At 38.4% G+C, this 21602-nt stretch overlaps 1 protein-coding gene across 4 annotated transcripts in view; it reads right to left on the reverse strand.

Annotated features, from left to right (window-relative positions):
• The window catches only part of arnt2 (aryl-hydrocarbon receptor nuclear translocator 2), a 98908-nt gene that overhangs the window by 72266 nt on the left and 5040 nt on the right, over window positions 1-21602 (reverse strand). For 2 of the 4 annotated variants that reach the window (XM_060884058.1, XM_060884049.1), the window contains exons 2-6: window positions 15285-15393; window positions 11623-11670; window positions 10362-10406; window positions 8590-8803; window positions 7074-7287 (exon numbers count right to left, since the gene is read on the reverse strand). In XM_060884058.1, coding sequence (XP_060740041.1) covers window positions 7074-7287; window positions 8590-8803; window positions 10362-10406; window positions 11623-11670; window positions 15285-15393 — 630 coding nt within the window. The remainder of the gene's footprint in view (window positions 1-7073; window positions 7288-8589; window positions 8804-10361; window positions 10407-11622; window positions 11671-15284; window positions 15394-21602) is intronic. The other 2 variants (XM_060884075.1, XM_060884066.1) reach the window with 1 other exon arrangement.

Raw genomic sequence — 21602 nt, forward strand, 5'->3', positions numbered from 1 at the left:
TGTTGAAAACTAAGCAGTGTTGAAACCATGCTCAGCCTGGAGCGGACGTACCAGGAATGAATGTGAGGTGTGTTAAACCATTAGATGCTGATGTTTTGGCCTGATTGATGATGCCTGAGCCTCCACTCAGCACTTCACCATCATTTCACGCTCCAGACAAAATCAAGCGTTAACCAGCAGATTGCGCAATACAATTATGCATGCAAGAACAATATATAACAGTTCAACTTTGAAAGGCACATTAGCCAGGGAGAGGAAAGAGAGAAAAATCTCTTCGCTGCTCGCTTTATCACTGAAAAATATGAGCTTATCAAAACCTCATCAGGAACTTTTCAATATTTTAGCTGGACCGGCTACAAGAACATTAGAAAGATGGAGGTGAGCAGAATTAATTTCTTCTCCCCTCAGACATGAAAGGAAATTCTTCAATGACCATCATCTAATATAACACACTTTAGCTGGGATGTTTGTGAAATTTACCGCTCTGTCGGTGAGTGATGATGGATAGTTTTAGAGATAGTTTTATAGCTGGAAATTTATCTCAATGTTTATGATATGCTGCAGTGATTCAAAACCGTGTGTAATGTGCAAAAGTTAAGAGATGACAGTGACAGAATGAATCGAGGCGTCTCTCTCGATAAAGCCTGATACACACAGTTCCTTTTATTACAAGTATACTCAGGCTGGACAATCTAATGTAATAAACATTGAGATGAATAACATCAGAATGTTTTTTTTTTGTTGTGGATTTTACAAATCCATTAGTTGTCTTCAGGCTCTCACCCACAAGCCAGACCTCTCCTATCACACATAGAGCAACCTGAGAGGATGAAGACCAACATGTTTCCTCCAAGACACATGAAGCCAGCCAGCACATCTTCTCAATCTTCTTAAACACAGGACAACAGATCAGCCCTCTTACGCATACATGACTTCAGAGATGTCCGTGATGCTCTCTCATCCCATTCCTCCCACAGAGCATTTTTGCTTTCAATGACTTTGCACATGCTGTCTCACATTTCAATCGATTGCTGTTTTGCACAATACTTTACAATACCTCATGTAACTGCTGCTATAATACTAATGTGTTCATTCCAGTATGTCTGCACACATGATATTGATTTAACATACAGTATTTACAATGGTTGGCACTGTTTTTGTGTATTGTCTTTTGTGTAATGTCTTGTATTTTTTGTTTGCACTGTCTTTTGTCCTGCACTGTCTTTTTTGTCTTTTGTCCTGTGCCGTCTTTTTTGTCTTTTGTCCTGCACCAGGTTGCACAGATGCACTTTATGTGGCTAGGACTACTTACTAAGTCCTTAGCTCTGTCTTTGTTTTATGTAGCACCGTGATCCTGGAGAAATGTTGTCTCCTTTCACTGTGTACTGCAACAGCTATATATGGTTGGAATGACAATAAAAGCTTCTTCTTCTTCTTCTTTACTTGACAATTCTACATCATGATTCAAGGAAGTATCATCAAGTATCAAGTATAATTTCTAGTATTATCATTATGTGGCAGTGGGGAAGTGGCCAGGTGTCTGCTATGGACAGAAGGGAGGCGGGTCAGACAAATGGGAAGGTGTGGTGATTCTCACCTGTGTCTCATTACTGAGAGATTACTTATTTATGTCTCTTAGTGCTTTCAGTGATGAGAGAAAGAGAGAGAGAGAGAGAGTCTGAGCTGGGCTGATCATGCAACACACACATGTGTGTGTGTGTGTGTGTGTGTGTGTGTGTGTCACACACTCATGGCATGAAAGCTGCTTTTCTGTTGAACTGTGATTTTGTTGAGTTCTTTTTTTAAGTCGAAAAGCATGGACTGAATAAAAGTGAGCCTGGAGCTTAGCTAACATTGTACCTGTCTCTAGAGTCTTCCTCCACACCTTCATACACTGGGGATCCACACAATGGTTCTAAGTGAAGTCTTACCTACTCATGATAAAAAGTCCTTTAGCTGATGAGATTTTAACATTTTTACTATGAAAATGTTTTAAAACCTGAACTGAAATCCCACATATTTTATTCACAAGTTACAGTACGTGTGTACACCACAAAAAAATAAGTAAGCAATGGCAACAACATTAAAAAATACAGTATTTAGTACAACAGTAGAATTTAAAAATTATAAACATGACCATGAAAACTAAGGCTACTTTTATACCAATTAGTGGTGGTGTGTTGTGTCACATCCAGACAAAGTCTTTAGGAAAGCCAAATGGCGCTACAACAAACCCAACACTGAAGCTTCATTAGCGCCACAATCAGTATGTGCTGATACTGTTGCAACATTTATACTGGCTTATTCATGGCCATTGTTGCAGCTTTGTTAGTAAAACTACCTCCATATTGACTGAACATGATCCTTATAGAAAGCCTGTACTAGCAGTGCGGTTACTGAGAATTCAAGACCACTACAAACACTGTAGATGCTACAACAAAACTGCAACAATGCTGTTTTGGTGTCATTCTATTAGCACATCTAAATATACAAATGTGTATATGTTGTGCCTCATTAACAAAAGGGATTATGAACCCTTTTTTCCAATACTCTCATTAGAAAAATGACTAACCCAGTTTTCTTTGGCACTCTGTATTTTTCCATTTCAGTGTCTCCTTCTCCCCAAGCTTCTCTTTGTCTGTCAGTGCAAATAAAGGTGCTGGTTAATCAGGGTGAATGAAAATGGCATCCCATTCCTCAATTGCCATTCCTTTATTAAGATGTATTCTTTGATAAGTACTTGCACAATTCCTAAATCACAATATTGGACAGAAACTGCTCTAAACTGCATCACCCCGGAACGTTGGCTGATGCATCATATCACCAGGTTTCACATTAACACAAGCATTGTGTTGTCTCAGAAGAGATCCAGGCCTCCAGCAGAGTAAAGCAAGAGCCTCATCAACTCACAAGAGACTATAATCAAGCAGAGTTCAATCAAATTACCCTTGAGAATAAGAATAATCTAGGTTACAGCTACCCCTTAGTTTCTCAATGATCATTACCCACAATGCACAGGGCTATTTAGTTCTGTGTCTTATCTTACAGATCTACACCAACAACCGGGACCAAAACAAATACAATCATTACTAAACAGAATTAAATATGACCATACAACACAGAGGATATTAAAATTTGGCCTTTGTAACATGTGAACTTCAATAATGGAAAATGTGTCTACATAAATAGCCAGCTCACATCTCAGTTTTAAATAAATTTAATCAGTGTCCATAACAGCTACACGGCTTGAGTAAGATTTGAGTAAACTGCACTGAAATGGCTCTCACAGCGAACATGCTTTACACAATGCTATTCATATAAATATAAAAAATGTTTAGTGTATGAAGGAAACTGAAACAGAGCCTGGTGTGCATGAAAAAGTGGTAATGTGAAAGCTGCCATGTAAACTTTCTGTGGTATCGGACCTGAGACATCCCGTTGGAAGGTGGTGTGAGTTCCTTTGCACCGAAACTTTACCGCGATTCCTGTCAATTTCAATGCTACATTGATCAGGATGTGTTTTATCCAATGATGAATCAGGTTCCACAACACACATGTACCATGATTGGCAGGGGAACATTGTGGGAGATAGAAGAGGTAAGATTACTCACCTTACTGTGCATAATAGCACCAAAATAAAAAAGAATACGGTGAGTCTCATGGAGTTGTTTTCTCCATGCACATTTATGATAAATTTGTGATGATACAAAATGAACACAAAAAGGCACCAGGGATTGATAGTGAGTCTGAAACAGACCGGCACTGTGGGTAGGTTTTTTTTTTTTGTTTTTTTTTTGTAAATATCCAAATAATCAGGAAATATAAATCATACTCAGCAAACTGAACTGCAGCAAACATATGTAATGTGAAAACCACCTAACTGAAGGATCCAAAATACATTCAGAAGGTCAGTAACTCTAAAAAAATTTCATATAACTCATATAACAATAACTCTAAAAAAAAAAAAAAGGATTTGAATAAAAATGAACATGAAAAAATGACATTACTCACTTCAAAACTGTGTATCAAATGACAATCATACACTAATTCTCAAAATGCAATGAGAGGCCTTCCGTAGAAAAAGAATGCCTGGTCTATAGTGGTTCATAATGACTTATTTTATGATGACCCTCTGGCTTCATTAACATCTTTAATAAATAAAAAAAAGAGTATGATGTGACAGCTGTGAATAGGAATGAATGAATTGAACTGGAAAGTGAAATGCAAACCATGGCACTAATTGTGCTCATTCACACTGACCATAACAGATTTCCATATACCACAGAATATAAATGCGATTTTATTTAACTTTTGACAGCTAAGATTAACCACAACAGTGGGCAGGATCAAGATTCTGTCAGAACAAGTATTCATCAACTAATCACTGAGTTTATTACACCAATGAGAACATTCTCTCCATTGTCTGATTCATTTAGGGTAAATTTCTGGACAAATTATTATGTATGTTAGTGCACTTGTATTGATTTCAGTCAGCACCACAGTCTTGTTCGTTTGGCTGTTAATGCAGCACTTATTACACATAAGCTGTAATAATAAATAAATATATAAAGCACTGTAACCGATGAGCATAATGGCCGACTCAAATGGCCATGTTAAAGAAAATGATAAATATATTCCCCATTAAAAGTAGCGAAAGAAATCTTTCAGACTCAATAAGAACAATCACATTTGCATAATGCAAGTTAGCTCTAGTGGAATTTATCTTGCTTGTTAGGAGGCAGATCTATTCTTTAAAATGGGTAAATGTTAAGAGAATGCTGCAGGCAAAGGAGAGAGAGAGAGAGAGAGAGAGAGAGAGAGAGAGAGAGAGAGAGAGAAAGAAAGAGAGTTGAGAAATGTGTTAGTTTAGAGTGCCCTCTGGTGAGGACATGTGAAATATATGAGGGTTCCCGTCAGACACGAAGCTTGAAGCAGTCAGCAATATTTACGCTTCCAGGCAATGAAGTGTGTCAGAATGATTCTTGCCTTCTAATATGTTACAGGCTACGATCTCAAACAACGCACCAAGGTCCCAAGCTGTTCGAAAAGAACATGAACAAACGAGCTATTCGAGGAAAGCTTACTGTGCAATGTATTATTTACCTAAAATGATTGATTCAAATAAGTCCAAGCTCTAAAAACTATTATTAACAAAAGACCACAGATTGGACTGGACACTGACCACAACTGCCAAGAAGCACAATTACACTTCCTCAGAGAGTTTAGTCAATTTATCTTGATGCATGCTGAAACAAAACCACATCCTTCATTTGCATTTGGATCAGTTTTGTCAAACTACAAGTTCATTTGTTACCGAAATCCCTCCATCCATCCATTGTCTGTACTGCTGTTCGCCTGGCATCTACCCCAGGAGACTCAGGGAATAAGGCAGGGACGGATTAAACACCATGAACAGGCTCTATTACACTCACTCTCTCACTCATCTTCTACCGCTTATCCGAACTACCTCGGGTCACGGGGAGCCTGTGCCTATCTCAGGCGTCATCGGGCATCAAGGCAGGATACACCCTGGACGGAGTGCCAACCCATCGCCGGGCACACACACACTCTCATTCACTCACGCAATCACACACTATGGACAATTTTCCAGAGATGCCAATCAACCTACCATGCATGTCTTTGGACCGGGGGAGGAAACCGGAGTACCCGGAGGAAACCCCCGAGGCACGGGGAGAACATGCAAACTCCACACACACAAGGCGGAGGCGGGAATCGAACCCCCAACCCTGGAGGTGTGAGGTGAACGTGCTAACCACTAAGCCACCGTGCCCCCCGGGCTCTATTACAAACATTCACATATGAGGCACCATTGCACACACACTCACACACCCATTCAGACAATTTTAGAGATGACAATCAGTCTACAACACATGTCTCTGGCCTTGAGGTGGAAACTGGAATAGGTGGAGGACCATAAGTAACAAAGTACCAAGGAAGCAAATAACTACAAGGTATTAAATGTTGAGAAGTAAATGAACTCAAGGTCTCTCTACTGTTAAATAATGAAAATTGCTATTCACCCAGACTTGTGAATTTAGTCAGTAAACAACCACAATCACTGCGTATGGTGTAATGTTCATGTTGTTCATTAGGAGTTTCATTTTACTCAATGACTCACGCTTGATAAATCAGCTGTTGAGTACAAAAAAAAAAAAACAAACAAACAAAAAAATAATAATAACCATTACAAAAAATACATTTAATGTTATTGATGGTGGATTCATGTGAAGTTCACAGTTTAATATATTCAATAATATCTATTAAGGGAACCATAATATAAGCATTTTCACTTACACCACATAACTAGCTATTTCCGAAATGGGATATTACACACACAATGTAGTGAATATTTCAAAGGTAGTATTATCTCAAATTGATCACTGACTTTTTTTTTTACTGACCCTGAAGTGTAAGCCATTTCCCAGTCAACGTCAAATGACACCAAGAGCATTCGTTGCAACACTGCTAGCTTTAGCTTTAACTTAACAAGACGGCTAATGAGGGAACTGATTTCAGCTTCTGTAACTGAGTGATAACAGAAACTTGTTTGTGGATGTGTAAACTTAATATATCTATCACCTGATAAAAAAGTTTGATCAATTTAAAAAAAGGACAATTTTGCTCAGGTATATATGGAATAAAACATTTCAAAACATGATATTATCGGTCAAACAATAAACATTACTCTGTTGCATGCCTGTTGTCTAGTCCGCATTCAAGGTCCTTCAACTCCCAGAATCCCCATCAGCAGGTCCATTCTTGCATTCCGTGAACTTTTATAACTACGTTCCTTTGCTGTTAAATTCACTGTAGTTCCATAATTATTCATAATAGTTACTTTAGATAATGATCCATCAGATCAGTTGCTGAAATATACAAACACTGGAATGGATGAATGAGTGCTATAGCGTAATAGCGGTTTTCCTGTCCTCTATTTGGCAGCAAAGCAGCGAACGTAAAACACTTGTTTTTGGCACTGATTTGTTTGCTAGACCTAACATGGTTCCTCCAAGTATTCTAGGTCTCTTTGAGGAACTTTTTAAGTGTCTCACCGGTCATGGAGTTCTCAGAGGTGCTGAGCTGCTCGCGGAGTTTGTCTACGTCGTCAGGGTGGACCTGTTCGTACAGGGTGCTGCCGAACCACTCGGACTGTGGATGGTTCAGCACGGGGGTCACAGAGTCCGACACGTAGATCACACGGCCTGTCTCTGCTGCCACTACAAACAGGAAGCCATCAGCTGCCTCCAGGATCAAGTGCTTCAGCTCCTGCAGGACAAAACACAACCACAGGTTTGGTTCAGTTCAGTAAGTATACACATGCTATGATTGCCTAATATTCTGTCTGAATTGCTTAAATGGCAGTCATAATTCACTGGTTACTGTTCACTGTTCCCAACTGCAAGTGGTTTTGGAAGAAAGCATTTTCAGAAGAAAATAAATAAAGTAGAAGAAGAAGAAATAAATAAAAAAAGAAGACATAAAAGAAAAGAACGATGAGTACACTCGTGATGAAGAACCCCATCTTTTCTGTTTGTCAGAATCCATTATGATTCTTCAAAGTCTGAAGCTGATTTCCACATTTTCACCATTTTGATTTTACTCCAAATGTCAATACGATTAATGTTCATATGATTAATGTCACAGGGACATGGTTCTTGTTGCTTTCCAGCTATATTTAAGCCAATTTAGGCTAATTTACTGTGAGAAATATTAGACTGAAAATGAATCTGAATAAAAATGAATAAAAAATAGACATATTTATTTAAACAATTATAATAATATTATTATTATAAAACCATTTCTTATGACTATTAAGATATACCTCACTTTATCTTCTACCTAATACTTCTAAAATATTCTGTAATGTCTACTCTTCTACCATTTTCTACTACTTTTTGGAGATTAGAGAGAAAGCTGCTCTCATTTAGCTTTAGCTAATATCCTCGGTGAAACCTAAAGAGGACCCTAACGAGGAACTAATTTACCATCAGTAACTAAAATACCTGTGTGGTTTGAGGAAGGCATCTTTTTCTTTTATGAATCTCTCATCTACTTTTTAGGTGTTTATAGTTTTCTACTTTAATAAAGACTGGAATGATGAATTTGAAGATAAAGGGACATAAAGAGCTCTACATTTACGGCATTTAGCAGACACCCTTATCCAGAGTGACTTACAACTGAGGGTTAAGGGCCTTGGTCAGGGCAGTGGCAGCTTTGTGGACCTGGGGCTCGAACCCATGACCTTCAGATCAGTAGCGCAACACCTTAACCACTGAGCTACCACATCCCTACATCCCGGTTACATTAGACAATCGTGCGACTTGTCCTTGTTTCGTTTGCAACTCCTAAGAGCAGCCCACAGCATTTTTAAGTTTCTCTCTTTAAGTTTCATCATTTCTGTCTGCTGCTTAAATCATATCAACAGAGAATATGATAAGCTTTGAAACAGGCGATTATTTATTCTTTTGAATAAATTGAAATTTTGTTTTTTTTATCTAATTTAATTTGGTGTCTAAATTGGCAAAAAATAAAGACTCATTTGTGTGGTAGTGAAGCCTCGCTGCCTACCTGCTCGGTGAGGAAGGAGGGTTTGTATGCTCCATCAGTGGACGTGTTGCCAGTTCCTCTCATGGACTTCATGTGTGACACGGCCATACGCAGGATGGTGAGCTTGTCAGGTTTCCGCGCCAGCGCACTGCAAGTGGGCACCATGTCCGACAGCTCGGTGATGTACTGCGTCATCTTATTGCGTCGGCGTCGCTCGATCTCACTGTGGTTCTCTCTGCACAGAGAAAGTGGAAAAAGCTGGTGTCTTATATGCATGTAATAACAGATCAATTAATAGATATTAGTCATGAAATCTTCAGGGAAAAGTCTGATTGTCCTGAGGGTGTTAAATAAAGGACAAGTCCATAATTAATTCATATTTATTTAATACAAAGTGGAATGCAAGGAAATCTATAACTGACTCATGTTCATATCATTACTCATTACCTTGAACCTGAAAGAACAAAAAAATAATATCCATAACCCCTCTTGAGGAAATGAGGACTAACTCATTTGTGTTGTTATCTAACTGTGTTGTTCTTTGCACTGCCAATCTGCCACGTCAGGTTATTGAGCTGGACCTGTAGCTCTCTCTGCTCCAGGGGCATCAGATAACGACTGCCCCAGCTTTGTTCTTCAGTACACCATTGTAGAGAGCTAAATCTGTATACTGTTAAAAGCAAGAATATAAATAAGAATAATACCTGCTGTGCACGTCTTAGATCTTGGCATTAGTCTGCAGTTCATCCCATTTTTTTGAGAATGTGAAGACAAGAAATCCCCTCATTAATTTGGACAATCAATCACCATGTACCTACTGTTCATTATCCTTCTTCACTCTTCATCTCAGACATTCATTAAAGAGCACATAGTTGTTTTTAAACCGCTCAAAGCTGAATCATAAAGTGAACTCCAATAAAGAAATATAATAAATCTGTAGTACTAGTCATCCGAGTGTGATGGTTCCATGGGAAATGGATGTATGTAGCTCTGGGGGATTATTAAAGACTGTTTCAAGGAATGTATTTACACTGACACAGTCGGTTGCATAAAGACAAAAAAGCTACAAAAAATATTATGACAACTGAAAAAGGTTTAACAGTATAAATATTTGGCATAATCAACCGTAAAATAAAATACTATTGTTTTGTGTCCCATATCCAAGTGAAGTGGATTTATGCCTTTATAAATTACATTTCAAGCATTAGGCAGATTGGGCAATTGAGGGTTAAGGGCCATGTTTAAAGGCCCAACATTTGCAGCTTGGTGGACCTGGGATCGAACTCACAACCTTCCGATTGGTCGCCGAACACCTTAACCACTAGGCTACCAACAGCCCTTGCTGATTTAGGATGCCTTATAGTTCACTAGGCAAGACAAATTTACATCATAATTTCAGTGATATCCACAAACAAGGGATGTATAATATCTCTCATGACACATGAGAAGTTAAGAAAGGAATACCAAAACAGTAAATAAGGAAGTAAAGACCTCCTCCTCCCATGGGATCCCAGTCCTGAAAATCTCCTCACAGTCTAGACCAGATGCCCTGTGAACTATTCATGAAGGCTTTCAATCTATCTGGCAATCAGGCAAACATTAGTGCACCTCCTAATCAAATCTTTAGTTATATCTGCTTATATCTGCTTGTATCTGCTTTAAATATATTTATCAATCAATCTCTCCAATTGCTCGCTCATTTTCATGACTTCTTGTCAGGACAGCGGTGTTGGCTGGGCTCAGCAGAAGAGCCTCTGTCTCAGTGACCGAATTTTAGAGCCACGTTGCCCTACCTGGCATAACGTTCCTTATCAGCAGGCATTTGATCATCATCATACCTGCAAACAGAAAGAAAAAAGGAATAAGTAAGAATAGCAGAAAGGATTTAACTTAGCTATATTATGCTTTAAATAATTAAAATAAAAATATAGGTACTGTATGTATGCATGCATACATGTGCATGTACTGTATACACATTTATAAATGTACCTCTGTACTATATATATATTTATATATATATAAAACTACGGCCATGTATGTGTATGTATGCATTGTATGTATGTGTGTGTATGTAGTATGTTCTGTATGTACGTGAGGAAAAAATGTCAAACGAAGATGTTAAAAGAATCAATGACAAAACTAAAAACACAGATTGATGGCTGTATCCCTCCTCCCCATGATGATGGAATAATATATCTATATTCTATCCCCAGATCTGATGGAGGTATTAAAATGGACAAATGTGATGTTAGTCACACTTAGTCCTACATAAAGGTCTAAGAAGGTAGAATAAGAACAGTGTTCTTTTGGTGTCCCTTAATTTGGGACACTTTTAAACAAGCACCATTAATTTTTCTCGCATTAGGCAGACATTTTAATTATCGCAATGTTTCAGAAACGTCTGGTTACTTTTCTGATTAGCAAACACATTTGGTTAACAGTCAACAGAAACCTGACTGATGAGAAGTGTTTCATGTTCTTTTTTTCTTCCTATCTGGAGCAGTAGCATGATTACTGTGACAAGGCAATTACTGCAATATTAAAATTTGCATATTTAATACTGGCACATGTTGTCTGCTATAATATTGCTCGAGGCTGCATGGCTGTGTTGGGGTTATAGTAGTGATACTGGAAGAGAGGAACATGGCTGGGATTAGCTGTAGCTCGGCCAGCAGAGGGCAGTGTCTCCACTCCAGGGAATTACAGACACACATCCTTTAAAGAGAACATGAACTGGAAAAAAACAACACGATGAGGCAGGGGAGAAAAAAAAACATGATTAAATGGTTTTAAATGACACAAACTCAATCTGCAGCACAGCTGAGAAAGAGACACACTGGGGGAAAACTCAAATAAAATATGATAGAACAAAAGCGATGCAAAATAACAAAGACAAGACATGGTTCATGGTATGTGATGCTAGTGCTGTGGATCTATTTAAAATGTTTTCAAAGTGTTGCATTTATGGTAAAAAAAAAAAAATCTAAATAAACTGTAATAAAATCTGTCAAATGTAAAGATTAAAAAGATGTTTCAATATTTTGTAATGCAAACCTTGAAAACTTGCTCGGCCCTTCTCCGTCTTCATCATCGAAGTCCATCCTGCAAGGCAAGAAATAAAACTGTGTGAACATATTTATAAGTATAAAAGGCTTCCGGACTTCATTTCTACAAAACAATTTTTTATTAAATGTCAACAAAGATCACTGACATGGATAGAGGGGGAAATTTTTTGTTGTAATCACAATTTTCCTAAATATAAATGTCCCATGAGGACCTGATTGATTTTTTTTATTTGCTAATGTTTTGAAATGATGTTTTGAAACTTTACGGAAAGTTGTACATCGATTAAACCACTTTTGTGCTGTTCGAACATTTTCTGCTGCCCTAGACACTCCTCCACTAATTTTAGTGACATTTGCCCCAAAACAGTACAAAACCTAAGTAGTAGGGCTTGTTTTCCTTTATCTTCTAAATGCTGCACTTATTTGTCTACTAGGCAACTAATAATAATAATAATAATAATAATAATAATAATAATAATAATAACCTGGATGTGACTTCTGCTTTTCTACCTTTGCTATATTCATGGCACAGTACATCAATGTTAACATCATAGACTTTATACTTGCTTGTGTGTAAAACACTTAGACCTCTATATCGTGCTGTTTATACACACACACACACACAAAGCCGTGTTGCTGTAGTGTAGAATTCAGCAGTATTGTCCACTGACTAATAGTGTCACTGCCGCCAGCATGTGGGTGGCTGAAGTGGTTTATCCATGGAAACCGTGTGCCGAGTGTTTTCTCAGTTAACGCAATTATTAGAAATAAAAGCAACTGTTCAGATTGAACAGGATGTTGTGAATGCCATATGGCACGTCGCAACAACACTTTCAGCCTCTTTCAGCGTGTTCTGTCTCAACATGCATTGGCTTCAAAACGTAGGCTTAGTGCTGCTTGCTTCTTATTGGACTATTTAACTGTGTATGAGTAATTCTCTGCACACTGATTAATCCACCGAATCAAGTGCAAGCAGCCATCTGGAAGCAGTGTGATGCATACTTGGATTTTTTTATATACAAAAAAAAAAAGGATCAAATCATAATTATAATTATGCAATGTTCGATGAGGATCGGCAAATTACAGCTCCGTGTACGATCCGATACCAATACCGACATTTATACGGTAACAGAGCAGTTCTCTAGCTGTCCATCACATCAGAGGTGTTTTGGTGACCTGTTGAAGACAATGTGTTCTCTGTTCATGTGTTGTATCAGTCAACACCACACATTTTCATTGCATCGAGGATGGGCTCTTAAAATTGTTTGCATCCAGAGGGCCCTTGATCTATAAAATAAATGAATATATAAAATTTATTTATATATAAAATAAATACATTCCAAGAACCCCCTAGGTACATGTGTATTTCAAGGGTTAAGGTTCAGAACAATGAACGGCCATCAACCAGCACCAGCAGAGTTAGTTATCTAGAAGATATTCATTTTTACTTGCTATTCATTTTCTGGATTATGGAGGCTCCAGTCTTGATTCTATCGAACCCCGATGCATCTACATTCTTATGTGATCTTACTTCATCGCAAACATGCGTGAAGAACACAACTCCATGTGACTAAAATGATCTCACTTCAGTCTGCTACTATATAACATAATATCATTTCCATACAGTATCTGAATACATCATTCAAAAGTGGAACTTTGCACTTGTCAGAAAGTCACCATATTTTGAGAAGGGATATAAAGTGAGATACAGTACCTGGTTGAAGGCATTAAAAGACTTGCAAGCTTTTTCTAGAGAGCCTGGTATGTTTCTACACTAAACATGAGCGAGACTCGCCTACATACAGAAAGAGGTCATTAAAGGAACACAGAAATTAAAGTGGGATATAAACAAGTACTTCTTTGTCTGTTCATCACGAGATGCTCTTGGATAACGTCTTAGCCGTGTATCATCTCTCTGGTATGATCAATTACAGAAACGCATGTGACTGGATAAGCCACAAACAGACGATCACAGAAGCAGAGCTCATTGATGTTCAGCAAACCGAACTAAAGAGTAACTGAACTACGGCCATTTTCACATGGTGATCTAGACCTCTACAGATTATAGCTTATTTCTATAGCTAAAATACTTCCACAGCCAGAGCACAGTTTGCAAAGGTGATGCCCCTTGAGTTATATAATTCCCTCTCACAAGTACGCAACACATCACACAGTTTCCCACTACTATTGGTAAATCTTTAAAGGTAACTAAAACTTCGGGGAAGCTTTATCTCACTTGGTCATAGTGATAAATACAAACCCATTTAAGTCTAATTGAACATTGAACTTTTGTTGTACTATATTTTTGTGTTCTGCTTTGAGTCTACTGTGAAAAACACTATACAAATAAAATTGAATAACACAGATAAATAGTCATTGTCGCCATTTGTCCATGTGGGCCTGCAATTCAGCAACGTGCCCTCTGATTGGCTGAATTTATTCGAACCTTACATGCCACGTGATCGAGCTGCATATGTTGGCTATTTCAGTGCAAGTCAGGTGTTAAAACAACAATAAAGTTTTAGTTACGTTGATTTTACTGCAAGTACCATTCAAATTTGTTTTATTGCACAATCGCTATAAAACACTTTCTGATCACTAGGGTGGCACTACAGTTGAAGTAACGCTCTCTATGTGCGTGTCAAATCAAGCACACGCAAGTCCTCATCCTCTTGGCTTGGTAGCTTGGACAGCGTGCAGAAACTGTCTTTGCCTACATTGCTGAGGTTTAGGACACACTGCTCATCAGGTTAAAGGAATGAAGTGTTTAAACAGAGCTGTGATGATGAGATTTACAGCCACTGAGGTCCAACAAGCAGCAGTATCTCTCTCTGATTCGATTACGGCTATTAAATAAAGTGGACAGCTGCTTTATGTTGTCCAGAGCTGGGAGACTTGGAGAAAATGGCTGTGTGCTGTAACAATGTAAATTTACCTCAAATCACTACACAAGACACAAGTGTCAAGTAAAATTAGTGCCCGGAGCATGGGCTTTATCTCAGAGGACACACAGACCATACATGGGGTCGATAGCTAGACTGATAGTGGGCCTGTACGGACCCTCAGAAGCTTTATATGTTCATATATAAATTATTAAATAATAGCATAATCAACGTAATACAATATTACAGTTGACAGAAAAGGTCTGAAACTTAAGAGCCATTTGTTTTGCTTAAAATTAAATAATAAAGATATATTAATATAGTCCTTCCTGTATTTTCAGGTTTTTTTGTTATTACTACAGTCAAAAGTGCTTGAATTTGTTGAAGCTTGTCAATATTTGCAACGCAACTTTTTTGCAAAGATTTTCTTTTTTTTTTTATGTGGAAAACTACTTGAATTGGCAAAATTGCAAGAACAGGATTTTTTGATGTGGCTTTCTGTGTTGGAAGAGGGCTTTGGCTGAATGTGTGTTGTGATGAGCTCACATGGCACGCCTTGTCCCAAATCTGAGGAAAATCTGCTGTAATTTAAAAAACTCCTACAATAACTGCATTACGATACTTTCTGCAACTGCACAAACACAAAATCGTGGAGGGTTTGTCTAATATAATTACAGCACACTTACTCCAAATCATGACTGTCCCATCAACACACATCATGACATCATCACTGTCAACGAGCTCAAAAAATAAAAGACAGGTTACCCACCCGGTCGATCTCCTCTTGCCCCCTCGTCCTGGCATGTTGCCCCCCATTCTCACCTGCCCTGCAACAGCACCTGCCATGGTCACCGGCCCAGGAAGATCTGTGCCCATCTCTGAAGCAGAAACAACAAAGACAGCATTAAACAGTCATATTTACAAAGTATTTTCATTTCTCTGGAAATATAAGTGTGCTAGCTGAATGAAAGGTACGAGGCCTTTATGGAAATATTTATAGCTGAATTCCAGGCTTGCGTTAGTGCTATAGAGACTGGTGGACATGGCAGCACTACCCAAACAATTTCAGGCACGCTGGTATATATAATAATAAATATCAAACAGGGAAGTGTGTAGAAATCCCAGAAATCGGTTGTTCTTAAAACAAAACATAACTACGGAGCAACACATAACTTTTCCAGCATATTTAAAACTCAGCTGTTACTGGATACCTGAACACTCAACAGAGTATTCAGTAGAGAATTCAGCAGTTATGCTCTCATTACATATGCTAGCTGGAGGCACCCTACCCCCTCTACATGCCCCGCCCCACCCCATCCCACCCCCACCAAAAAACAACGTTAACACCACGGTTCTCGTGGATGTAGTGCATGCTCAGACACACTGATCACAGATTAAACTACTGTTCTGGGAAACATATTGACAGCTCTAACGTAACACACATGCAAGAGTCACAGGAAAGCTCATACTGCTGCACTGCCTCAGGTCAAAAGCAACTAATGAGGCCATCCAAGTCTACCCCTTGCCAGTGAATGCACAAAATCCCCATTAATATTTTATGTGGTGTGTATTTGAATTTTCCAGACTCTCATAATATATACACAGGCACGAGCAGACCTGTAACCACTCTTCAGGTTTAAATTTCAGGTTTCATGTGAACACTTGTTCACTTTGTGCCTCATCAGCTGCAACTAATACAGCCAACAAATTTGAAAAAACAGTCGTTCAGTTTTAGGTCTTTTGCACACAAGACGGTTTCCAAGTTTAAGTCTAAAGTAGAGTGAAACTGACACATTCGGTTCATTTGCTTTGCTTGCACTCAGTATATAATTAAAAGAACCACCCAAACAATATCCTTACTAACGAACAAACCACAGAGAGAGAGAGAGAGAGAGAGAGAGAGAGAGAGAAAGTTGATCAAACCGACCTTCACAGACCCAATGTTACAGTCCGCACCCAAGTGTGACTGCCGACTTCTTACTTGTCTTTATAAAAAGTGCAGAATTGGAAAACACAGTTCAATTCAAAACCACAACATCCTCATCTCTGCTACCGCCGTCTCTGCCTCATGTCTTTTCCTCACTGCTGCTGCATAGCTGGCCTCACTACTGTCTTGTACACCTTTCCTAATTTTGCCAATTCAAGTAGTTTTACAGAAAAATGAGCTGCATGAAATTCAAGGACTTTTGGTTGCAACAACCATAAAAAAAAGCGTAAGGGACTGATTAGGTGTCACTCTGTTCATAATCATAATCAGACACAAAAAACCCACATAATATTCCCTGTGGTTTCTGATTGCTCAGTGCCCTGCAAATCTTCCTGACCTCTATGAGATCCTCAGGTCAAACTCATTAATCCGTCATGTGAGATTGAAAGGTTTGGACTGCTTCCTGTCTCCTTTTCATTCGCCTCTACCCTGACCCTCTGCCCAGCAACCTCGAATCCTTGCCCCCTCTTTCCGTTCCTCTGGCAATTACAATAACGCAAGGCCTTGTCCTGTCCTCAGCAGAGCCAGATCGGAGCGGTCCTACGTGCTCTCACATCCACTCCCTCAGGTCTTCTCCCGCAGATCAGGTCATTGTTCATGCAGAGTGAAATGTGAACTCTGGTGGGAGCGCATGATGATATTCCCAACGAAATCAAAATGCGTGTTTCTCTCTCTGTTTCCTCTGTGAATCGCTAATATTCACATCTTCATTATTAAAAAAACTGCTTCTGGAATAGAGTGTCAGAGCTGACTGACAGAATTTTTCAACAGAAAAAAGCACCAGTCAAGCGATGAAGCGGAGCATGAATATATGAGCCAAATCAATGCTGTGTCAAGGCACAGTTTTCACATTAGCCACAATTACAGTGTCCAGAAGCAATTGTAAGCTCAGCTTGTGGAGAGCTTTATCTATTAGCACTTATATATATTGCTTTCCTACATTGCGAAACAGTTCAGAGAAGTCTTTCTTTACTCACAGCTAATAACCCAGCCTTCAAATATCTACAAATTTACATCTTTACATCATTACATGTAGCTTGTTTGCTAACTGTTTTCTAATGTACCTCGTATGCTAAAAATACACTAGCATGTCTTTTTATCCTCATTCACATTTCCTTGAATGTAAAGTTTCCCAACCTTTCTAATCATCTGACCCTCTTCTATCTTAATTTATTTGCCTCAACTACACTGAGATGCTAATCAGGCTAACATCAAGTGAATGTTTGTATGTAAAATATGTGCCTTTTACTCCTATAGTTTCTGTGAGGCTTGCTCTTTTAAGCTTTGCAAACTCATCTTGCTTGGTTTTATTGGTGGATTTTCATGTTTTGCTTCCAAATTTCTGTTTAAAATAAAAGTAGCCTTATTAGACGTTCATTAGAAAGCTGATTCAAACACACCATACTTCGAGACAGACTTTGGCCTTGCTCTTTAATTTAAAGGAATATTCCTCGCTGTGCTTATACAATGTTTCCCAGTTTGATAGATTTTATCTCCACTGGGTAAATTGGTTAAAGGCAGGGTCTCTGATTTTTGAGAAATGCTTCAGAAAACTGAGTCGGGCGAAATAATAAACAAAAATCAAAACAAACGTGTAGCCAATGAGCAGAAAGGGGCGGGGCTTGTCAATATGCGGTGGAGAGAGTGTTCAGTGCACATGTGTCACATTAGCAGAAAGCGGTTTTAGCATTGACATGGAGGATAGAAACAAAGAAAGAATGCAAAGAAAGGCTTACGATAAGGCAAGAAGTAGGACGTGATAATATAGGATCAGCTTTCCAGCGCTGGAGAGAACTGAAGGAGCGGGAAGTTGGCCGCATATTCACATATTGGAGTTTCCCAAGTCAATAACTCCTGAGCTAAACGCTGTTACTACACAAATAACACCTCTTTTCTATCGTAGTAATGCAGAGAGGCAGCTACAACCACGTATTGTGTAGTAACAGAGTTTAGCTCAGGAGTTATTGACTCGGGAATTTTAACTTTACTTAAGACGCCGAGGCGCTTTTTTCCTTCTCGATAGGTGAGTAACGTTGGTTTTGCTTTGTTTCACAGAACTAATATATGCCGTCCTTTGCATGATTATGCTTGTGTGTCATTTTTGCGTGTTAGTTTATCTACAATCGTATTGTTCTTCCCTTCAGCTATGATAAAGACACATTTCTTTCCATTAGTTGCCTGGGTTACGTATGTATGTGTGGGCGGAGCTATCAATACAGGGGTGGGACCCATTTGGGTTAGGGGTGTGTTTGTTTTGGTGATTTTATATGTCGACATTGGCTTTCAAAAATCGGAGACCCTGCCTTTAACACAGATCTAATGCAGCAGGCTGCCACTAGCATGACGGCATCTTGAGAAAGATCCACAAATAATAATTTTAACTCTCACATGCTAAGAATTACTGGCTCATGGCATGAACTATGATTAGGATCATTCAATCAACCTTTATCACTTACGCTTTACTTATAGTGCTGCTGCAAAGTACACCATAAAAAGCAAACAAACATACAGCAAATTAATGAACATGTTACAATACCGTAACATTTTCTTAACGTTACGTTTTTAAATGATTTTTTATAAGACGTCTTTTAAACACTCTCAGGCCTTTTGCGTAAAGAGTGCAAATCCCAGGGACAGGCCGCTCTTTTGTTTATAACGTTACACAAGCTGCCGGGCTTTTCAGAAGGAAAGCTTCAGACGGTCAGCAAACAGTAGCTAATCAATAATATCTAGAATCTCAAACCACAGCCTTGGCGCAATGTTCACAACAGGACCGCACACGCTTAATGTTTGAGCTTGTGTATGCCGAGGTCTCCGGGTTGCTCGAGCCGAGCAGGCAGACGCGAGCTGGCTGACTTTTAAACACAGTGTCCTTCAGTCCCCCTGTCGACGGCTGACTCTTCCCAGAATGCTCCTGCGCATTCCTAATCGTGCTCGCCGGCTGGGGGCCTCGACCAGGTGCTAATAAGACTTGCATTCCTTATTCATCCCGCATCATTTGCATTTCCAATGAGCTGGTGCGGGAAAAAACTCACCTCGTTAATGGTTTCAACAAAATGCGTAAAACAGAGGATGCTTTCTAATCACGTTTTTTTTTTCTCCCTTCCCCCAACCTTGATTTTCTGTTTTTCCCCCCTTGATATCATCAGACAAAAAACTGCAGTGGTGACAGAGTTAAATTGCAAATATTCTCCTGTCTCCTGCTATTCACATCTATGTGAAACAAATACATTTTTCCAAAGTCCAAAGATCATTAACATATATTGTATAAATAGTTTTAGACGTGTTCATTTCTTTGCTGTTGATAAAGGAGAAAATTGCAAATTAAATGCAAATCTGTCATATAGCTCACATTACAATCTAGATTCATTTCTCCTTCTATAATGATTTTTGTAATTATTAAACGTATTCTTTTTACAAACAATAGCAATATATTTTGCCTTTGACCCAAGAGGATGTGTTTCTAATTTACTTCATGTAGTTTATTGCGTATGGAAAACTGAAATTTATTTCCACACATCTCTGACCTTCATTTTTCTGCCAAGTTCGAATATCACACCTGCTATGTAATACAGGGTAATTTGATTAAGCTTAAAATGTAGAAAAAGACATGTTTCTTCTTCTGTTGCTAATTATCCTTTTACTTTGTACTGTTAGAATGTTTTAATACACTCATCTATCTCCCAATTTTGGACATGGCCAATTTCTTCCCTCTAACCACCAGCAAACTGAGCCAAGGACAGAGCTAAGTGCTGCAGAGAAGCCTTGAGTTCTGGAGATTTGGGCAAAAAAAGAGAGAATAAATTAAGAATGAAGCCTACAAAATGTTTTAAAGTAATACACAGATAAGGTACTCAGAATGACTCTGTGTTCTTTGAGCTTGGGTGATTTTTATCACATGGCATTTTTTATCGCTTGGTAAAGTTTTGTTCACTATTTTAAACGTCCACATTTCACCTGAATAATGAGACGTTTTTTCTTCATTTTCCCTTTATTTGGTTTGTTTATTTATAATCATGTGTAGCAAGTATTAGATTTTGCTCTGATCTGGATTCAGCACCCAGGCTCACAAATGTTAAAGCCCCCTTAGATGCCTGACTACATGTTGCTATAGATTGCATCATTATAAATTGAACTTAGATTCGATCGCACATTTGCCATGACAAAGTATAAAAATGAAACAAAATAAATGTTTTATTAGCTGTTGGAAGAATTGCTTAGGTAGGTAGGTAAGTAGGTAGATAGGTAGGTAGGTAAGTAGAAAGAAAGAAAGAAAGAAAGAAAGAAAGAAAGAAAGAAAGAAAGAAAGAAAGAAAGAAAGAATCTAACATGAAAGCTACTTGACCATGAAATATCTCTGGCTATAGTTGTGCTCAGCAACTTCTTCTCCACCACCCTGTAAAACTCTTTTTTGGGAAAAACGGCTGTGTTTCTCTAAAAGAAAATGACCTCTGAAAGATCAATATAACAGAAATGTGCCGTGGTGATGGAGAGCTTTAATCCATGTGCGGGTGTTTCATTTTCTGCTTCATGTGTTCCTTATGCCTACTTTTCAGCCTGTGCTTATCGACTTAGCCTCAGGATACATGCAACCTTCTCGCACTCTAAAACACTTCTAATAAATGATTAGATCTTCAGAAGCCTCATGTACTATGAAGGTCTGCAGCACAAATGGCGGATGACAAGAATAAAGAAAACCAGGATGCCTCATCACAATGTTGTATAAAACTGACTACTTCTACTGCTTCGTTACCATTTTCAGACTATCACTTTTATTTAATAAAGTAAGGAGGTTACTATTTTCTATTTTAAATTGACAAACCAAATCAAGTAGAAGATTATTAAACCTACATCTAGACATGCATTACTATTTTTAAGCATTACATTTTATTATTCTATTGGCAGATAATTCGCCGTATTTCTAGAACTTAAAGAACTTAAAATTTGTGAATAGTCATATATTTCTTGAAAGAGGTTTAATAATCTTGGTTTATTGCTGTTTATTAATAAGAAATAGTAAATATATGTGATTAAAGATTAACCTGAAATTTCTGCAGTGTGGTCATGATAATTTAAAGTGATAAAGTGATATTCTGATAA

Source organism: Tachysurus vachellii, chromosome 1 (genome assembly GCF_030014155.1).
Source record: "Tachysurus vachellii isolate PV-2020 chromosome 1, HZAU_Pvac_v1, whole genome shotgun sequence".
Lineage (NCBI taxonomy): Eukaryota > Metazoa > Chordata > Actinopteri > Siluriformes > Bagridae > Tachysurus > Tachysurus vachellii.